General features: G+C 47.5%; 1 protein-coding gene across 7 annotated transcripts in view; it reads left to right on the plus strand.

The window, feature by feature from the left end:
• Positions 1 to 19,461, plus strand: part of LOC144158171 (putative protein kinase C delta type homolog) — a 493,518-nt gene that overhangs the window by 348,561 nt on the left and 125,496 nt on the right. For 2 of the 7 annotated variants that reach the window (XM_077688847.1, XM_077688846.1), the window contains exon 1: positions 15,854 to 19,023. The exons of 3 other annotated variants lie outside the window; for them this stretch is intronic. In XM_077688847.1, the coding sequence (XP_077544973.1) occupies positions 16,260 to 19,023 (2,764 nt within the window). In that variant the 5' untranslated portion in view covers positions 15,854 to 16,259. Of the gene's footprint in view, positions 1 to 15,850; positions 19,024 to 19,461 lie in introns of those variants that run through there. 2 more of the 7 variants (XM_077688848.1, XR_013319963.1) reach the window with 2 other exon arrangements.

Below are 19,461 nucleotides of genomic sequence, written 5' to 3' on the forward strand. Positions count from 1 at the left end.
GCCACGAAACAGGCTTGACAGGGTCCACGGCCCCGTGTACAAGGCAAAACGGCAGCAGCGGCTTGCTGCCAACATAAGCATACACATACTTTAACACATACAAAGTTACAATACATGGGTATTAAAAAGAGAAATCCCATCGCAAGAAGATATGCGTACGCATAGCAACAAACTATAACAAGAATACGAAACAAAATGTAACCGAAGTTGTCTAAGATAAAAGAAGAAGAAGAAAAAAAAAAGGTAAATTACATCAAGCATAAAGGTAACACAATCACTAGACAAGAACTGGGTGCAATTGAACAGCACGGTAAAAAACAAAAAATAAATAAAAGGCACTGATTTTTAAAACAAAGACTGTTCAGTGTCAAAGCTTGTTTAGATAAAAGGGAAGAAGGTGACGTAGCATTTGTGTGCCGTAGTTCGTGCGGGCCCGCGGCATTTCCCAGCGTGCAAAAGTGCGGAAGTTACGCTGGTACTGCTTTGCAGTTAGTTTTGAAATATGCGTCAGAAAATTGTTACTCTTTCTTAGTCCATTTTTATATCGTTTGATCAGTGTGGTTCTGTAATACTCAGGCATTGGAACTAAATTCATATCTTTAAAAATAGGGTAGCTGTGGCTATCATATGCGGCGTTTACAATTATTCGGGCTGCCTTTTTCTGATTGATTGTAGGGTTTAACGCGCCGACGCAACGCAGGCGATGAGGCGCGCCGTAGTGGAGGGCTCCGGATTAATTTTGACCACCTGGGGATCTTTATCGTGCGCCGAAATCTCGTACACACGGGCGCTTTTGCTTTTCGCCTCCATCAGAAAAGCGGCCGCCGCGGCCGGGAATCGAACCCGCGACCTCGTGCTCAGCAGCGCAACGCCTTAGCCACTGAGCCACCGCGGCGGGTACTGCTGCCTTTTTCTGCACTACATGAAGTTTAGTGATATTGGATTGCGTAGTTGTGCCCCATACCAGATGACAATAATTGACGTAAGATAAAAATAACGAGTTATAAATAATAAGTTTAAAACTTTTCGGTAAAAAACAAATCTCAGTCTAGACAGAACACCGGTAACTCTAGAAAGCTTAGTAATAACTGAATCTACCAGAAAATTCCATGACATATGTTCTGCAAAATCGGAATTTAAAAAGACGTACGAGCTCGATGTATCTATTGTCTACCCGTAGGGCAAAGTGTATTTTAGATCGCTTGTTTCTTGCCCTAAAAAGGACAGCTTTAGTTTTATTTGCATTTGTTTTAGGCGAATTAGCGTTACCCCATGATGACAGACTCTTCAGAATGTTATTTACGTGAGAAAATGAGCGACTTGAACTTGGTCGGATCCGCTCAGATGGATCGTCGTATCATCAGCATACATAACGAATTTGGCTGTGATGTCAATTTTTTCTACGTCATTTATGTAAATGCATAAAAGCAAAGGCCCAAGAATGCTCCCCTGAGGCACGCCGACACTAACTGTTTTCATATCAGAATTGTGTTGATCTATATGGACTGACTGCCTCCGGTGTTGAAGATATGATTTAAGTAAATTTGTAAAGGCGCCTCGGAAGCCATAGTGGCACACTTTTTTTAAAAGTGTTGAGTAGTTAATTAGGTAAAAGGCCTTCGTGTAATCTAAAAATATGCCTAGGCTTAACTTGTTCAAAGGAATCTAGAATAATTTCCTTCTGTGCTAAGAGAGCGGATTCGGTTGATAAGACCCTAGTAAACCCAAATTGAGAACTTGTAATTAATTTATGTCTGTGTAAAAAAAGTGGACATGCGGTTATGCAGTATTTTTTCTAAACCCTTTGAAAAAAGTGGTAGTATTGAAATTGGCCTATAATTTCTTATACTGTTTTTGTCACCGCCCTTATGAAGAACTATAACTTTGGCTATCTGAAGTCGTTTAGGGAAAATTCCACCGCACAGGAGAAGATTAAATACATGTTCCAGCGAAGGTGATATAATATCTTGTACATGCTTCATAGGCCGAATCTGGAGTCCATCTATGTCTGCACAATTACTACATTTGACAGAAGTAAAAGCGTTCATTATTTCGTTTGCAGTTGTGGGTAATAGGAATGCACTTTCATTTGTTCTCATACTTAAATAACTAGCATATGCTGGGTCGTGAGCATTCCCTTCTATAGAGAGAAAGTAATCGTTGAAAACATTTGCCAGTGCCGAATTAGACGTGGTTTCACCGTCCAAAGTTAAGTGATTAATTATTTCAGTGTGCATACTCTTATGGTTTAAAATGCCAGTGAGCCTTTTCCAAGTAAGATCCGATCTTTTTAGTACATCTTCATTAAATATGTTATGAATGTACCGGCGCTTCTCATAGCGAAGAAGGCTGGTCACTTTGTTTCTTTGAATCTTAAATTCTTTTAATGTGTGCTCCGTTCTATACTTTAAACATTGTTTGTAGAGCTTATTTTTACTGCGAATTTCTGTCAGACATTTCTTGGTCAGGGTTTTTTTTCCATTTCGTGCCCGTTTTACAGTTTTTTATGAGAAACATCTATCGTAAACGCGCTTACACTTTTCATAGAAACAGTCATAGGAAATCTCAGGATCAGTTATTTGTCAGGATCAGTTATGAGTTCCCGTTATTTCCAGACGAAAAATGTCTAGACTCCTTGCGTTTATGTCACGAATGTTGATGGGAATGTTTTGTGTCACCGGAGTTGTGTACAGGTTTTTCACACAAGAAATATTGGAAGGTGGTCACTTATTCCAGCAATGACTATGCCTGAGCGTAAATTCGAGTCGATAATGTTAGTAATGAAATCATCACTCAGCGTAGCTGATGTAGCACATACAACACGAGTTGCAGCGTTAATTACATTTCTAAAACTATTAGACATCAAGAACCTACACAGTTCGGTTTGCAATGACGCTATCGTAAGGAGGTCAATGTTCAGATCACCGCCTAGTATTATTTGATGCTTGCAGTCATTATTCCAGCCCACGTAGTCATCAAAAAAGGACATAAATTTTCTACCATTCCCAATTGGGGGTCGGTAAAGGACACGAAACACAGTATTACGGCATTGAACCGTCAGTATTTCATAGTTGCACGTGATCGCTGAGCCAAGGTCGCCAATCATACTTTGATGACCTGATACACGGGTGACAAGGAGGGTGCTTGTACGATTTCAACGACTTCTAGTATTTTGTGTCTTCGGTTTGTGTTTTCGTAGTGCTTGTATCTTGTCTCTAAATTTGACAGTGATGCTCCATAGAGGCGTTTCCTATTTTGTTTGGTGTTTTAATTATTTCATTTCTTTCGTTATCTATGTATGTTTTGTTGTTTCACTCGTTCCGTGGACCAAATACCTTAATTTAGACTATTGGAACTATGAAATGTATTATGTTCGCAAAAAAAACAATTTTTTCAGATTGCCGGTGTTAGAAGTTTGGTTCATTCGTGTAATCGGCAAAGCGCACTTACACTTCATAAGAACCCTTTAAAAAAAGCTAGAAACATCATGGATCCCTCCATATAGCAACAAAAAAAAACAATAAACACACTTGCGTTCATTTAAAAACTTTTAATACGGCTTAACTTATCCCGTCTTCCCAAACGTGACGCTTCCAAGGTCAATTCATGTGCGTAATAAACAATATAACTTGCCGTGCTTATAGACGGTGCTTTAATCGAAACACGGTGTTTCGATTGAAGCTAAAGTTCGTAGGAGAAATAAACAGAATAAAGCTGGGTATTTATTGAATTATAACTACACCCGGTGGCTTCCATGGTAGCAGTCTGGCGACCAGGAGATGGTACTAGCAGTGCTGGAACGCCATTAACTCCATGGAGGAAATAAAAACAAAAAAATCGGGGCAGAGAACGGACTAGAGATTTATGGGAGAGGCCTTTGTGTTGCCGTAGACAGGGTGCAGTGATGATGACCGGTGCTGTATTCGGGCAATACTATTTTCTTCGTGCTTCTCTCCTCCAGAAGGTTCTAGAACACACTACACTGAATAAACAAGCGAGGTTATGAACCCATTTAATCTACATTCCGCTGTTAAAGTTGAGAAGTTAGTTCACTGTGCAAACACACTGTTTCTTGTGAAGCACTAGAAGAGTACAGTATACGGTGGCTCATACGTCGACTCCTATCCAATTTTTAAAGGGTACGTACAATCCCTCCAGGTAAGATATACAACGGAGGATACAAATTTAATGTTGAAGGGTAAGGGTATCAAATTCGAAAAGGCTATTTTACGCTTGTGCTTGGCTTGTGCCTACATGGAATCGCCCCTGAGGGTGTAGTCACGTTAGTGGTACGGCGCCATTGCTTGACGAGTTTACAATTTTAGTGCTGTCTATCGCGCAAGTTTTTTCACCAATCCAGAAAGCCAAATTGCATTTCGTAAAATAACCATTTAAAAGCGTTTGCCGTCTGAGCAGCAGTATCGCCGTTGCCCGACATTAGTTTATCAAATACTCTGCTCACTGAGTGAGGAGTATCTGCTCACGGAGTGAGGAGTACCTGTAAATCAACCTGTGTAAGCCAATGTACTTATTCGCTGTAATCAGTCTTTAACTTGAAAAACTGCGGATAACTGGCGCCTGTACGGGGCCGCCTCACAACGCGGCGGACATTCCGATCCCGTCGAGAATAGAGGGGAACGTCTCCATAATGTTGAAGCAAGCGTATGCGTCTTGGTGTTAATATGGGCCGCGGTAGGAATCCCGGAGATATAAACGCCTTCGTTCAGTGTTACTCGTTGTGACGTAGGGACGAATACTTATCTATTCAAGCACGACAGAAAGGTCAACCTTGCTTACGTTAATATTTGCTTTCAACGACCGAAACGGAAAACCAGTTTGTTGTTACCGGAGAGTGCAGTACGGTCAGCGGAGGAAATGTTACTTGCTCGCGCTTCTGAGTGATCCTCGTTTCGGCCTCTGCGCGTGTGTCTGTCTCAAGTCCGTGCCGGGAAACACTGCAGATCTCCGCAGGCAGCCGAAGTGTTCCATGTTTTGCTGGCCTGCGCTGCGCTTGGTGATACGCGTTTTATATTTGCATCCTCAGCAGTTGGAGCTTGCTCAATAACTCGCAATGCGAACCCTTCGTAAAGAAAAAATCACATTTAATAACGCCGGAAGTTGTAACTCTATAACGCGGATGTGCGTGCGCAAATCCGGTTTTTTATGTTCAAGGGTCGGCTCGACACTTTGAAAAGCTACATTGTGGCCACTTGCGTGGATGAACTGGGCGGAAAGAAAGCACATATCCGGAAGTACGCCGGTGGAGGGCGTGGGAGAAAACCGACGAGGCGGCGACAGGAGCCTCAGAAGACGGGCTGCCGGTCGAGTGGGAGCTAAACTGAGGGTCGGGAAAGGTGAGCCCGTGCATTCAGCCAGCGGCCCCGAGGACCAAGAAAAACTTTGAAACCCACGCGCGCAGTTTGGAGCTGCTAGTTTGAAAGAGCGTCGACCAGGCGACGCAGAGACAACACGCCGCGGTTTCGAGTGAGGGCGCCTAGGCGTGCGTTACTTATTGAGGGCTCCTTTCCAGTGAGGGGAGAAAAAGACGCTTAGCGCGAAGCGTCAAAACACGCCAAGATGAGAAAGGACAAAAAAAGAAGTGCAAGACAGACGAACGGAAGGCTTAGGGGGCAGACGACGCGACACCTTGGGCCGTTCACCTTTTGCAAGAGTCATCCTATAGCCGCCGCCTGCTGCCTCTTGCCTTGCTGAGAAATAGTTTTTTGTCTGCTGTTTTTTTTTGTTTCCTCTCTTTTTCCAGACGGTTTGTCGCAGGAGATGCCACTGTCACTAAGTGTTCTCGGTAGTAGAAACTAAACGAAAGAGGAGAAAGAGTGAGAAGGAACGGCACGCCTGTGTAGCGTAGTCGTAATTCTTTCTCGAAAACAGGAAACGGGCGGTGTTTTTGGACTCACAATGACACTCTCAAAATAAAACCCAGGGAGCGCTCTGGGAATTTGGGGAGGGGAAGATACCCAAGCGTTCTTCCAAACACCAGCTTCAGGGGAGGGCAAATGACGCGAAATAAGTGAGGGAGGCAAAGGCAGACAGCAAAAGAAACCGTTGAGGCAAAGCGAGAAAAAGCTGAGATGCACTTTTGCTATCTGAATGTGTTTTTAAGGTTCTTGTTTTCCGTGTGTGTGTGTCCCGGGGAAGCAGAAGGGTTGAAACGAGGTCGTTCAGAGGCCGGGAGCGAAGGGCTCCAAAAATAAGGGTTGGGTGAGTAAATTCCTCGCAAACTCTGCACTGTGCCTCACGTAAAGTTTCAGTGGTTTGGGCTAGGACCAGCTTGACCCCGCTAGGACCAGCTTGAATGGTAAAAAAAGTCCTAGGCGGGAACGAGACGCCAATGAACATTTAGAGGGCGTTCATGAAGACAATACATTTTGTTCGCTTTAAAAGAACTGGCTTTTGGAATCTCACTCACTGAAAATTCAACCAGAAAAGCCGTTTTAAGCCGGGAAACAGTAGAAACGTTGGAAAGCATTCAAATTTCGCGCTACTCTTCCGCATTACGCGCAGGAGTGACCTAGTATGGGCTAGCACTAAAACATAAATATCAGTCTGTCAGCTGCGCGTTAGCGTTCAAGTGGTACGGTCGAACGGAAATCCCGCTACAATCGCCCAGCCGTGTTTCGTGGCTGTGGCTGAGGTCGACGACTGCCTATAGCATACACAGGATTCTGTGACATCATAGAAATATGGCGACAAATTGGCGGAGTCCCCGCTGCTTCAAATGTTTACCTCAATATCGTATTACTTCTTTGAAATTTGTGAAAATTGGCACCTTTATTATAGGACAAAGCAAACTTGTATTTTGTATATGGAACGCCTTAAAAATAGCTGTAGTACCCGCATGGGAAGTGAAGACTCCTTCGAACTGTCATCCCTTCACACCAACGTGCACCTGTTTAAATTACACTTGTTTCCCTTTCACTTGCTCACTTTCAGTTTCACTTGTTAATTTCACTTGTTTAAAGTTTGCGATAAAATTGGCAGCGTTGTTACAGGACAAAGCAAAATTGTATTTTTTCTACGTGGCCCCTTGAAGAGAGCCGCAGTACTGGCTCTGGAAGTGAAGACTCCTTCGAAGTGTCATCACTTCACACGAATTCGCACCAATTTCTTCAGCTCTGTTTCCACTCACATCGGAAACTGGTTCATGTCATTCCATCCCATGGAGCACAATGGCCGGGCGTACTCTAGAGCGATAAGTATTTGCATGAAAGGCGTCTTGAAAATAAATATCTGTTGCCAAAGCTCCAACAAGTAGGAGAAGGTTACGGGATGCAATACTCACAAGCTGTATGCAGTTCAACTTATTCAAAGCGCCTGTTTTTTATGTGCCCCATCAAGAACCTAAAATCCCTTCCAGTCGTTAGCAATAGCATATCAAACTAGTCGTCATCTTTGCCGTAGGAAGTGGTTCTAATGGAGTCGGGTATAGCGAGGAGGTTTGACGTCACCAGACATAACGTAAACCCATACAAATCGTACGGGTTGTGTTTGATGAACGGTGGAGAATATATTACATTCTTGATCATTATTTGCCTTTTTTCTGTCGTTGGGTGTGAAGGGGCTTTCGGCGGGTTTGAAACTGTTAACCCCTATGTAATCCTTGCACAAACTTCAATCTTGTGATTTGTGCCTGATAGCTCAACAAACTTCTCATGGGTAAAAGGTTGTCGAATGCGAAATTAAAATTCGCTTCGTATCAGCACTCATTTTATGCGGCATGACGCCTTTGTTGTCGCATTTTTTATCGCTGCAGTAGCCCCATGGATAGCATATTTTCCGGCACGGAACGTCCCCACGTGAGATGGCCAATATTACAATCTGTGACACGTTTAGTTGTCTCCTGTTTCGCTGCTTCTGCTGTTCTTGCTTGGCGTACGGTTTTTCTGCGGTGCACGAACGTTGTAGTTTGGTCGCGCTATAATTTTGTATGCCTAACCAATATACCAAAGCTCGTATGGAAAGGAATATTGGCAGAGGATGCAGTCCCGGTAGTCAAGTTATTCGAGACTGACCTCGCCATGTGTGGACGCCACTTCGACCTGTGAGGCTATTTCTTTTTTGTTCTGCGGTGAAAGAAAAATGCTCTGTCGACCGACGAAAATTCCGCTCAGCTCCACCCCGGAGCCACAGCTAGCAGCCGTCCGGATGGCCGAAGCCACCGATAGCATCTTGGCTGACCGGTGAAGGAGGGAGATCGTACAGTACGCCTGCCTTCCAGAACACATCTGGCGCATCAAATAAAGTTCTCTCTCTCTCCGTCTGTCTGCCTACTGGCAAGAAATTGTGCACCTAAATGCAGCTAACGCTTCACGTCAGCGTCTCTTGAACATTATACTTGTTCTTGTGTCTCATCTAGGACAGAGCTACGCCATCGTGCCAAGAAAGTTCTTCAAACAAACACGCACTGGCCAACCCGTGTTTCGCGCCCAGCTAGTGTGTACAAAGCAGTGACGCCCGCGAAGCAAGAACGCCCCCGCTGGGCCAAATTCGTTTCGCTTGCGAGCGCAGAGAAAAACCTGCAGGGCTCGGCCCCCTCTTGCAATCTGTTTGCTGGTCACGCTGGAAGGCTTTGGCGCGTCGACGGCTTGTTTACGTGACGTCCGGAAGACGGTTCGAAAATGGCCCCCTCTCGGCCCGCTCGAGTGGCCAGGGCCAACAAGAGTTTTCAGAAACTTGGCTCATGAAGGGGGTGGGGCGCTGAAATTTATCGTCCGACGGGAGCAGTGTTCACGCTGTAACGATGCCTGTAACGACACTGTTGCCGCCAAGCGACGGCACTCGGTCAAAAGGCCACCGTTTGCTCAATTTGCACAGCCGGCCGTTTTGGAGGAACTGTGGACATTTTCTCAACCTGGTAATAACACTTCACAAGAACGATGCTTAGTATAAAGAAGCTTTCAACTCCGCAGGTTAGTCGTAAGAAAATTTTGTGAAGCCATTGACGTGACGTCATTAGGTCATGCCATAGGCGTTACGTTGCTTCAAGCAATCACTGAGACTACCCGTTCTATCAAAATAAATAACACTGCTGGGAGTATCTTTAAGACTTATCTAGGAAAATAAAAGTACTAAAGATATATAAATGACACTTTCTTCATTCTAGATCAGGGGGAAGCGAACTCCGTTGCTGGTTTCCATGTTTTACCCTCCATTTACGGCTTTTACACACTGTTCTCCTTCGGACAGAGCAACGTCCCAAAAAGAACAGCACTGTGAGGGGGGCGTTGCACTAGTGAATATTTCGGAAGTGTGGGTGAGAGGGCAGAAGGAAACAGTGGAACAGTGGAACCCATGGAACACATTTGCACTTACATAATGGCTTCAATACAAAATGCGTAGTTTTGTGAAGTATCTTTCTGTACAAGTGAAAGTGCACCGAGCCAATCACGTTTTTAAATGGCGGTTTATGCGCAGCGCATGTGCACGGTTGAGATTGACAACGTCATAACTATTGTCTTTTAAATCACAGAAGATGAAAAGCTTTCTCGTCGCCTCTGTTAAGACGGAGTCTCTGCTAAGCAGTGGCAGTGTCCTCGTCCCTTTAGACGGCGGTCAGGAACCCATGGGCCCTGGAGGCGTCTTCCTCCAGCTGGACGACGACTGGACGACTGCTGCTTGGACGTCGGGTTGGGAGCTAAGCAGCGCGGCTTCCCGTTGCTCGTGTCTTGTAATGGGTACACAGCCGGGTGATTCTGGTATACTGGGAGACGCTTAAACCATGTGTTGGAGCGTCGCGGCTGCGGCGTCGCACCATTTTCACTGATCTGTGTATGTATCTGGAAAGTTGCGGTGGCACAGGGCGGGGTGTGGGAAGGTGTTCGATTGTATCCTGCGCCATGCAACCGATTGCCTTCTACTAAGTGTATGATGAGCGGCTGGAAGTGTGAGTCGGCCCAATCTATGATGCTGGGTAATTTCTTGATATGTCGCAAGCCTGTCCCTCCCCCCGTCGATGACGGCGCGTTGTCTTCGAAGTCAACCTGATAGCTGAATCCTCGGGGCGCTTCGTGTGCCATCTCGTTTCCCGGCAGAGACTAGTGCGCTGGTGTCCATATCAAATGGATATGTGGTGAGGGTGGGATTGGTTTGCTTTGGATATTCTTCCTCGTGCATAATTTCGTAGTCGGAGATAGTGGTCGTGGCCGACGTGGACACAACGACCAGAGCAATGGCTACCTCTTCGCCAATTTCGGGTTTAGCCTCTGTGACGGAGCATAAAATGACCGAAAAATATTAGGCGGAAGAGCTCATCAGCTCCAAGGGAGAGATTGTTGCTATTGCAACCCGTCGGACAACACAGAACATTTTTGGAAAATGTACTCTGGCCTGCAAATGGCGGCACGCGCTTCACAGTGCGGGGCGATGCTTCGACACACTTAATGCTAGTCCCGATTCATCGCAGCTGTGCATAATGTGAAATTTCTGTCTTCCCACAGGAATTTCATATTGTGTTTTCGTAGGTGGTATTTGTAGCAAAAGCGCAGCGTTTTTTCGCTGTATTCTGATTGATTGTAGTGTTTAACTCGCTGACGCAACGAAGGCGATGAGGCGCGCTGTACTGGAGCGCTCCGGATCAATTCTGACCACTTCGGGTTCGTTAACGTGCGCAGAAATCTCGTACACACGGGCGTTTTTGCTTTTCGCCTCCATCAGAAACGCGGCCGGCGCGGCCGGGAACCTCACCCGCATCCTCATGCTCGGCAGCAGAACGCCTTAGCCACTGAGCCACCGCGGTGGTTCTTTCGCTGTCTTTGAAGTTTTCGAAAACATTGCATCAAAAGTTATATGAACAAAAAGAGATCAGAATGCACGACGGGTATCTTGTTCCTTGAGCGTTTGAAGGTTTCAACGCAGAAATAGAAAAAAAACAAGCGCAAATGCTTGTATACAAAACTACTACGGGTTTTACCTATTGCAACCTTGGACGTTTTTACGCTATTTTAGGGGACTTCTGTCGCTAATGGAAGTGCGCTCCTTTCGGTTGGAGATTCTCAGCGCTGATAACGCTATTTCAACCCTTGCGTTTGAAGCGAAAAAAAGGCAGGTAAATGGACAGTGTCAAGTCACTCAAACGACGGTGTTTCAACGATGTTATAGTGATAATATAGGCATTGCAGGTGGGCCAATTGGTACATATCCGAGATATTAACAGCGCGAGAAATACGGGACGACGTAGAGCACACAGACACAGCGCTGTCGGTCGGTTTTTAGTCACCCCGTGTTTTTGCGCTTTTAATCGCTCAGATTTTGTAGCTTTGATAGTTCGCTAAACAAATCATCAGCTGCCTCAATGCGTCAGTAATAAAAAAAACACTGATTTGATCCATTTCCCTATAGGTCTTGAATCACAGCTCGGTCTTTAAATTTGGATTCACAAATTGTGCACTTTAGAAGAACATGAAAGTGTTTATACTCTTGCTGTTGTCACGTACGTTAAAGGAAGCCAAAGAAGCTTCTCCGACCACTAGGCGTTTGCACTTATGGTTCATGAGTGTGATTTAGCGGTCCTCCTATATCCAGACTTCCACCAACACTTCTTGCCACTATGCCATCTGAAACGAAAGGGTACGAAGTAAATCCTAATGGTCATTTTTATACTTGAGAGTGTTTTTTGTATTTTTGGGGGAATCATACGAGATCCCGGAACGCTATATATAATTGATTTGAGGTGGAAGCTAGCAGGCACTTCACATCAAATCAATATTCCGCACATGAACTTGTAAAATAATTATACTTGTGTAATAAAAAAATCCTCTAGCCTTGCGCATGAGACCAACCAATGCCTTCAAAGGCCTCCTTTACTTGGTTGATAACACCAAGATGTTTTTTGTTAGAATCTGTTACCCGCCTAATTTTGACTTCTGCTATCGAGACCGATATTCCTGCTGATTTCCAAACAAATGTAGCGGGACACGTTCGCAGTTTTGATGAGAAGAGAGAGAGAGAGAAACAATATTTAATCATACTACTTATGTCAGCTGACCTCAGATGCCTGGCTTGCTGCGCCAGGTGTATGTGGTGACAGTGACGATTGCAATGATGATGACGTGCGCCTATGCTTTTAACTACATACAAGGTCTGATCAAGGCTTGAGAATATTGTGTATGCCAAATAATTTTGTTGCGCGAGACACTCGTTCGAAACTACAAAATCCTAACACGTCTTTTATTTCTAGTGCCGACGCATGTGTGGGAAAGGTTAACGAAAATCCTGCGTCAATTCGTAGGGTTATCTGATGGTGTACCGAATAACTCAGGTGAAGGTATACGGTGTGCGTGACCTGATGAAAATGGGAACGACCCTGTCTTACTACTGTGGCCGCCTGTTCTAAGTAGCCTGATAACTCAACACTATTTAGGCCCCTCGTTCGCACATCCCTTCCTAGTCCGCATAGTTGCCAGCGGTACGAGCTCATTTTTCTACTCACCGAAGCAGTCACTCAATCTTTCACTGACGTCCTGAACGCTGCCAACGCCACCCTGCTGGAACTGTGCGTTTCCTTGGTTTGTTTCCAAGAGGGTTTAGAGACATCTACAGACGTCCAAATCAAAGTAAAGGTCAGTTGATTTCCACAGAGCGGGGTTTATGTCTAGGGCTCAGGCGAAAAAGCCTTTTTAGAGCCTTTGAAAGCCTGGCGGCATCCTTATCGAGCTTATATAGTTCACTGCTTCTTTCACCTAAATATTTATCACTCCTGGAGCAGATAGAAGTTCGCTTCTATCTCGCATTATACAGCAATGACGATATGGGTGTGGTGCTTATTGGAGATCTGAATTTGCTGGCTCACACGAGGGCCTTGGCTCGTCATCATATCTGCTGTTGATACTATAGGAACATGGCACTCCTACATGCGCTGCTAGTACTCATATTTATACAAAAATCACAAAACCAGGAACAAAGGAAGACACCGACGCCACGGCGGTAAGCCGTAGCTACAGGTTAACTAAAAAAAACGAGGACATAATATCCAGAATGAGTGGTATAGGGTTTCTCCAGCCGAAGATTAAATATATGGAAAAGCTTTCTAATGTAAAAAGTACCGCTGCACATGCATGCGCCAGAGAAATAGGATGTACGTTGAAAAGGCAAGAAATAAAAAGTACAAACATTACTAAACAACGTGTGATAAAAATGCAAGTACTCAGAGATAGCTATGGGAGAGGGAAGGGGTAGGTGCGCTAACGCATTGGTCACCCCACCTGTCAGTGTGGGGGCCTCTATCAGTTGTCACGGATTTTGCCCGGGTGCCTTGCTGAAATGAACGTATCGCCAAAAATGTTTGATCAGTCACACATAGAACAGTGCTCTGATACGTGTGAGCTTTCCTGTGACCCTGAAGGTTTTCGTTCGTCTTGAGTTCGTATGTTTAGGTATCGGCCAGATTGCCCAACGAATATAAGGCCACATGACAAATGTAGCAGGAACAAAACACTGCTTCCCAATCGAACAAAAGGCCGTTTGTGTTTGACTATAAAGCTTTGTTACCCGCCGCGGTGGCTCAGTGGCTGTGGTGTTGCGCTGTTGAGCACGAGGATGCGGGTTCGATTACCGGCCGCGGCGTCCGATAGAGGCGAAATAGATAGAAATAGAAATAGAGGCGAAATAAAAGCTGATAGATTTCTGATTCTGAAAAGCTGATTCTGATAGAGGCGAAATAAAAGCAAAAACGCCCGTGTGTTCAAGATTTCGGCGCATGTTAAAGATCCCCAGGTGGTCAAAAATAATCCGCAGCCCTCCATTACGGCGCGCCTTATCAAGTGCGTTGCGTCGGCGCGTTTAACCCCACAATCAATCAATCCGCATTTGTTTTCATGAGAATTTGGGGAAGCGCAAAACATTTGGTCTATTTGTTCAGGTTTATTACCTAGTTTTTAGATGCCGAGATAACTCCTGCGTCTCATACGACGCGGCAGTAAAGAAGTCGGTACGTTTTCGTATTCAAAGCACGTAAATGGACGAAAGTTCCTCGAGGAATTTTTTTCCAGGGCAAGGGAAACATGGTGCATATTTGAGGCAAACTTCGACCACAAAACCGAGAGTAATAACGTTCTTTTAGTTAAAAATGCCGTGTAAATCGATTTTACGATAGCAAAAAAAAAGGAAAAGAAAACGGAAGTAATCAAAACCGGCGTCGCAGACAGGCCCAAGAAAAGCAAACAGTAAAAAGAAAAGAAGTCCGCGTGAGCTGTTCTAGCAGGGCAGAAGCAAAAGGCCCCAGCAGCTGACCCGCGAAGAGTAAGAAAGCGGGCAAACTGAATTTGGGACGGCTGCAGTGCATTGGTCGCGGGAGAAGGGTGTAGAGAGAAAAAGCCGTGAGAGCTGAGAGAGAGAGAGAGAGAGGGCAAGAGAGGGAAAGAGTGTCACAAGGCCGGGGTGGTACAATATTCTTGCCTTTCGATGACATTTGAAACGAAGCACGCATATACCTCAGCAAGTTATTTGCAAGGAAAGGAAAAAAAATTACATTTACGCTTTGAAGCGCAGCAACGGTAGAAACCGCTCTTACCGACATGTACGCAATATCGCGGGAGCAGCCAAGACTGTTGTTAAGTGCCCCTTCATTGTTGTAAGTCCTGCCCCGTGTCCCGCGCACAGTTAGTTGTTCACTCTAAAGAACCGGTAGAACACGCACACGCGCACAATGTGTGTGCTTCAGTCTTAAACAATCGTGTGGGCTACGTATGCGCAGCTCATATAATTAGGTATACTCAGCTCGCAGCCTCGTGTGAGTTCCCATTGCTGTATTGACGTGTTTATTATGGTGAATTCATGCGTACAATGCGGTTTCACGAAACCACGCATTGCCGCGTAGGCACTCGCCTCGGTTGTTCCCAGATATAATTTTGCGGCACACTTTATTTCAAAAAGTACCAGTGAAGGGATGGGAGGAAACTCGCACCTATGCCGTGACATGTAACGAAAGAGGTGAATTCTTCCAATGAGATGGCAACCTTATTTTAAGTGCTCATGTTGAAGCTCCTGGCGTCGTCTTCAACGCGGGGCTGTGAGCTATTTTAAAGAAGCGAGGCGCCATATGAAGGAAACAGTAGTGAATGTATGGGGTGTACATCTATGCACAAGTAAGGTTTTATGATCTCATTACGTGCACATTGTGTCCTGAACAAAAACTTTCGTACGGAGTTTTTGAGTCTTGGCAATTATACCAAGGGAAACAGCAGTTCTTGCGAAAAGGCGGAACACCTGTTTCCCTTCTTTTCGTGCGAAAAGTTTACAATGAAAGCAGTGTGAAGGTAAGAAGTGATGCGAGATAACTGTCAAAACACTTTTATTTCGGAAACCTACGAGAAATAGGGCCCAGATGCGAAATAAATGGAAAGTTGTGATGTATGAAAAGACGGATATACGTGTGCCAACATTTGGCCTTCAGCGTCCATCAATACCAAGCTCGAAGCAACAAACGACTCCGCGGTCGTCAATAAGCTCGAACAACAAATCATGATTATCTTTCCACATTACGCGTTCCAAAAAAAATGTTATGGCTTCGTCCACACCGCCGGCCGTCCAATGCGTGCGTTCCGCGGGAATACGTCGCGCACTGTAAAAACAGAGGACGCTCGCGGAAACGCGCTCACACGTGCGGCCCGAAAAGCACACCGGCGTGCTCCGTTAAAGCACGCGCACGGCAGCACCCCGGGGTCTCGGGTCGACCGGCGTCGCGGCCCTGGCCCGGCTCCAGGTGGAAGGGAGCGCGGACATTTTTTGCTGCCCGCGGCCCAAGGTGGTAGCGGTAGGTGGGCACGATATTTTCGAACACAGCTGCTCCCGCCGCGCTTCGTCTCTCCCCTACCCTTCTCCTCATCCGCGTGCGTTCCCGCAACTCTTCTGGCGGGACGCGGCCACAACCAGGGGCGCTCCCCCGCTGCTCGAGTCACCCGGGCAAGTCTTTGGCGAAGCCGCAAACCCCGCCGGTGGCGCGCAAACCGCTCTCCGCCACGCAGAAGCCAACGCGAGACCCGACGACAACGCACCCCCGCTAACGACCGTCGGCCTCTTCCCAGGACCCCCAGAACAGCCAGCATCTCTTTTTGTGCGACGGTGTTCCTCGGTGCTCGTGCGCGTTCACCCGACGATGTCTCGGCGCCGAGTCCCTTCGCCGTGTTGTGCGCCACCAACGAGCCGTTGGGACGGAAGTGATTGAAGACGTGGATTCCTAGCGTTCCCTGTGAACGCCGCTGACAGTGCTTGCTGGTCTGTGCATCGCCTTCGGTTGTGGCCGGGATATGTCTTCTATAAAACGACGGGCGCGGACACCTGGTGGTCCACCTTACTACGCCAGCTCTGTCTTCACCACGCCGGTTTCTTCGTCAGATTTTCCCTCGCGCTCCAGGCCCACGCTGCACCAGAGTTCCTTAGACTTTACCAGAGGACGCAATCCCGGTCTTTCGAGGAGGTTCCGTGATGGCAGCTGGGGTTCTACGGAGTGCCTGGTCAGACCGAGTACGTCGGCGTTGTCTTCGACGGCGAACTACGTACTATCAAGTCTGGGCCAAGATTACCATCGCTGCCGTTCTCCAGCGAGAACGCCTGGGCTACCGACGCGTAGGTTCGGACGCGAGTCAAGCCCATCGCCTATGTCCAACTACTACAAGTCCACTTACGTGTCGACCTGGTACGACGAATACAAACCCATTGTTCGTGAACGTCCCGCCATTCTCGAAACGCAGCGGCCCGCGAGGGGGTCGAAGGAAAGGCGGGAGTCAATGGGCATTATCACCAGGCACCGGCATGTTGTCAAGTTTAGGGAAGACCCGTCATTCCATGAGTCGAGTCCGGTCGTCTCGCGGGCGAGACAGGACAGCCAGGGTCACAGCACGCGCTCGGTCGACTCCGGCATCGGCAGCTTCAAGGAGTCCGCTCAGTCTCCCGTGGACCTAGATGACATCTTGAGGCTTGAGTCTCCGCCCGGTGTGGTCGAAGACATCAAGCGTGATGATTTTGCCCCTTCAATGGAAATCAACGATGTGAGCAGCCCAGTGACTGACGATGTAGATGACAACCGCCGAAGGCGTAGAGCGAGAAACCGAGATGCCTCAGAAGAACGACAAAACGCTACTTCAAATGTACCTCAAGAACCCGCAACGTTCGCCAGATTAGGCCAACGCGTGCGGAATAAAAATGACAGCTTCGTGCCTCAGACGCCTCCTGACAAGCCGGTAACGGATCAAGAAAAAACACGGACGATTGAGCTTCCAAAAGTGGGTGAAATCTACGAAACCGTCGTTGTGAAACTTAAAAAGGGAAAGGGCAAAGGTGCGCTGGGAGATGTGAGTGCGATATCTGGTCAAGTGGAAAGCGTTGTACATAGTCTGCCGACGCCGAACGGCCACTGTGACCCCGCCATGGACAACTCATTAGGCCCAAGAAGTCGCGAAATTTCACCTGCTGTCATAACGTTAGAACTTTTGCCGAAAAAAGACGATCTGTCTAAGCAGCCAACACAGGATAACAAGACACCGCCACCTACAACAGCGAGCCAGCCGCCAAGTGCCAAAAAAGGCCAGAAGGCGAATAAAATATTCCCTTCTCTTTCTCATCTGAAAACAGGTAAGAAAGCTGACCAGGATCAGGCCATAGTAAAGAAAGAAGTCAAATCAGAGCCTGCCAGTCCAGAGGTGCTCTCCAGTCAGCCACCAACACCCGAGCCTCGAAAAAAGCATAAGCTCTTCGCTAAAACACCGCAAGTGCAACAGAAATCCCGCGACGAAGAAGAAATAAAACCGAAAATACAAGCCGCAAGGCCTCAAGCCGCCAAAAGTCCCATGGACACAACCCCCCGACCCAGCAAACTCGATGCTCCGTCCAAACCAGAGGTCCAGCCAGAAGCAACCACCAGTGCAACATCGCCTCATCCGAGTGATAAAGCGCCTTCATTACCGCCCGCACCGCAGCAGAAGAGCTCGAACGACACAAGCGCCACTGTAAAGGCTGCCATGCAAGACTCCCTTCAAACGGCCCCGAAAGAAAGCCTCGATTCCTCTACGCAGCGGCCCAAAACCACGCCCCAACCGGCAGTGGCTCGAAAGAACGATAACACCGATGTCACCACGGCTACCCAGAAGCCAGCGCTAGGCATGCTAGAATTCAGAAAAAAAGAGCCGCTTGGCCGGTTAGAGTTTAAGTGCAAAGAACCCCAGGGCAGGCTCGAGCTGAAGAAGGCGCGGCCGATACCGCTTGGTGCTCCACCTAAGGCGGTTCCCCCTGCAAAGCCTGAGGAGGCTGAAGCAGCCAAATCTGCTCAAGAGCCTCCTTCCACTCCCGAAATTTCTGCGAACAAGGACCCGACAGCCGCTCCTCTTGTAAAGGACACAGCTCCGCCCACAGCGCCGAAGGCTGATGTTCCCCCGCTACCCGAGAAGAAGAGACCTCCTGCGAAGCCAGAGAAGCCGCAGTCGCTGGCGCTCAAACCCTTGGTCACTGCTTTGCCACCCCAAGCAGGCTCGCCGGAGAGCAAAGTGAACAAGCTTTTGAAGAAGGTCCGGGGCAGTAGGGATTCGGAATCGGACAATTCTGTGCCAGCAAGCCCGTCCCGTTCCACCGCACCTTCCCAACCGGCCTCACCGCAGGTCGAAACACCGACCGCCTTGGTGGCGGGAACACCCCAGTCTCCATTGACGCCCGACTCCCCCAGCACGCAGCCGCCGACGAAAACTGCCCGAAAGGTCAACAAGGTCAAGAAGGCCTCCAAGATCAAGGTTCCCGGCGTGTCGAGCAGCGGTAGTGGTAGCAGCAGCAGCACCGGCGGCACCGGCGATGTGCAACGCGCTAAAAAGGTCTCGAAAGAACGAGCGTCGCCACGCGCTAAAGATTCCTCGAAGGCGCCGCCAGGTTCGCCGACCGTTGACGCTACACCGACTCCAACGCTACCTGCTCCCCAGGTGAATGGTGTGGCCACTGAACCGTCACGCACCGCGGGTGTTGATCCGGCGCCCGTGTATCCGGAGCCTAAACCGCAAGATGACGGTGCCGCCACCGAGACGTCGTGCGGTAAGTTCGGTGACCCGGTTTGTTTTTGCGACGCCCGCTTTCGCGTTCGCTTTAGCTTTCAAGGCCGCTATGAAACCGAAAATACCGACTCGCTTAGAGCGCTCGTTCAGCGAGCCGTTGGAAGCCCAAATTGCGGAAAACGGTCGCTAATGGCTGTCTGCCATGAGCCAGTTGTTGGCGGGGCTACTCTGTGTAAAGAGGCCTAGCGGTCCGCCATATTGAACAAACGAGGCATTCAACTTTGACATAACTTGCCGCATTTAGCTTCCAAGGAAGGGCTGACAAGCTTGATTGTCACAAGTGGTTCCATTCATCAAATTGCACGAGTTAGCAGAGTGGGGTCATTTTACTGTTCCGAATAGTAACAAGCTTTACCCAGGCGTTCAATAAATCGTTACTTTGCCTGCATAAACTTCGATCATATCACATTAGATGATA

Source organism: Haemaphysalis longicornis, unplaced genomic scaffold (assembly GCF_048455015.1).
Source record: "Haemaphysalis longicornis isolate Haplotype H1 unplaced genomic scaffold, Haemaphysalis longicornis Haplotype H1 scaffold_10, whole genome shotgun sequence".
Classification (NCBI taxonomy): Eukaryota; Metazoa; Arthropoda; class Arachnida; order Ixodida; family Ixodidae; genus Haemaphysalis; species Haemaphysalis longicornis.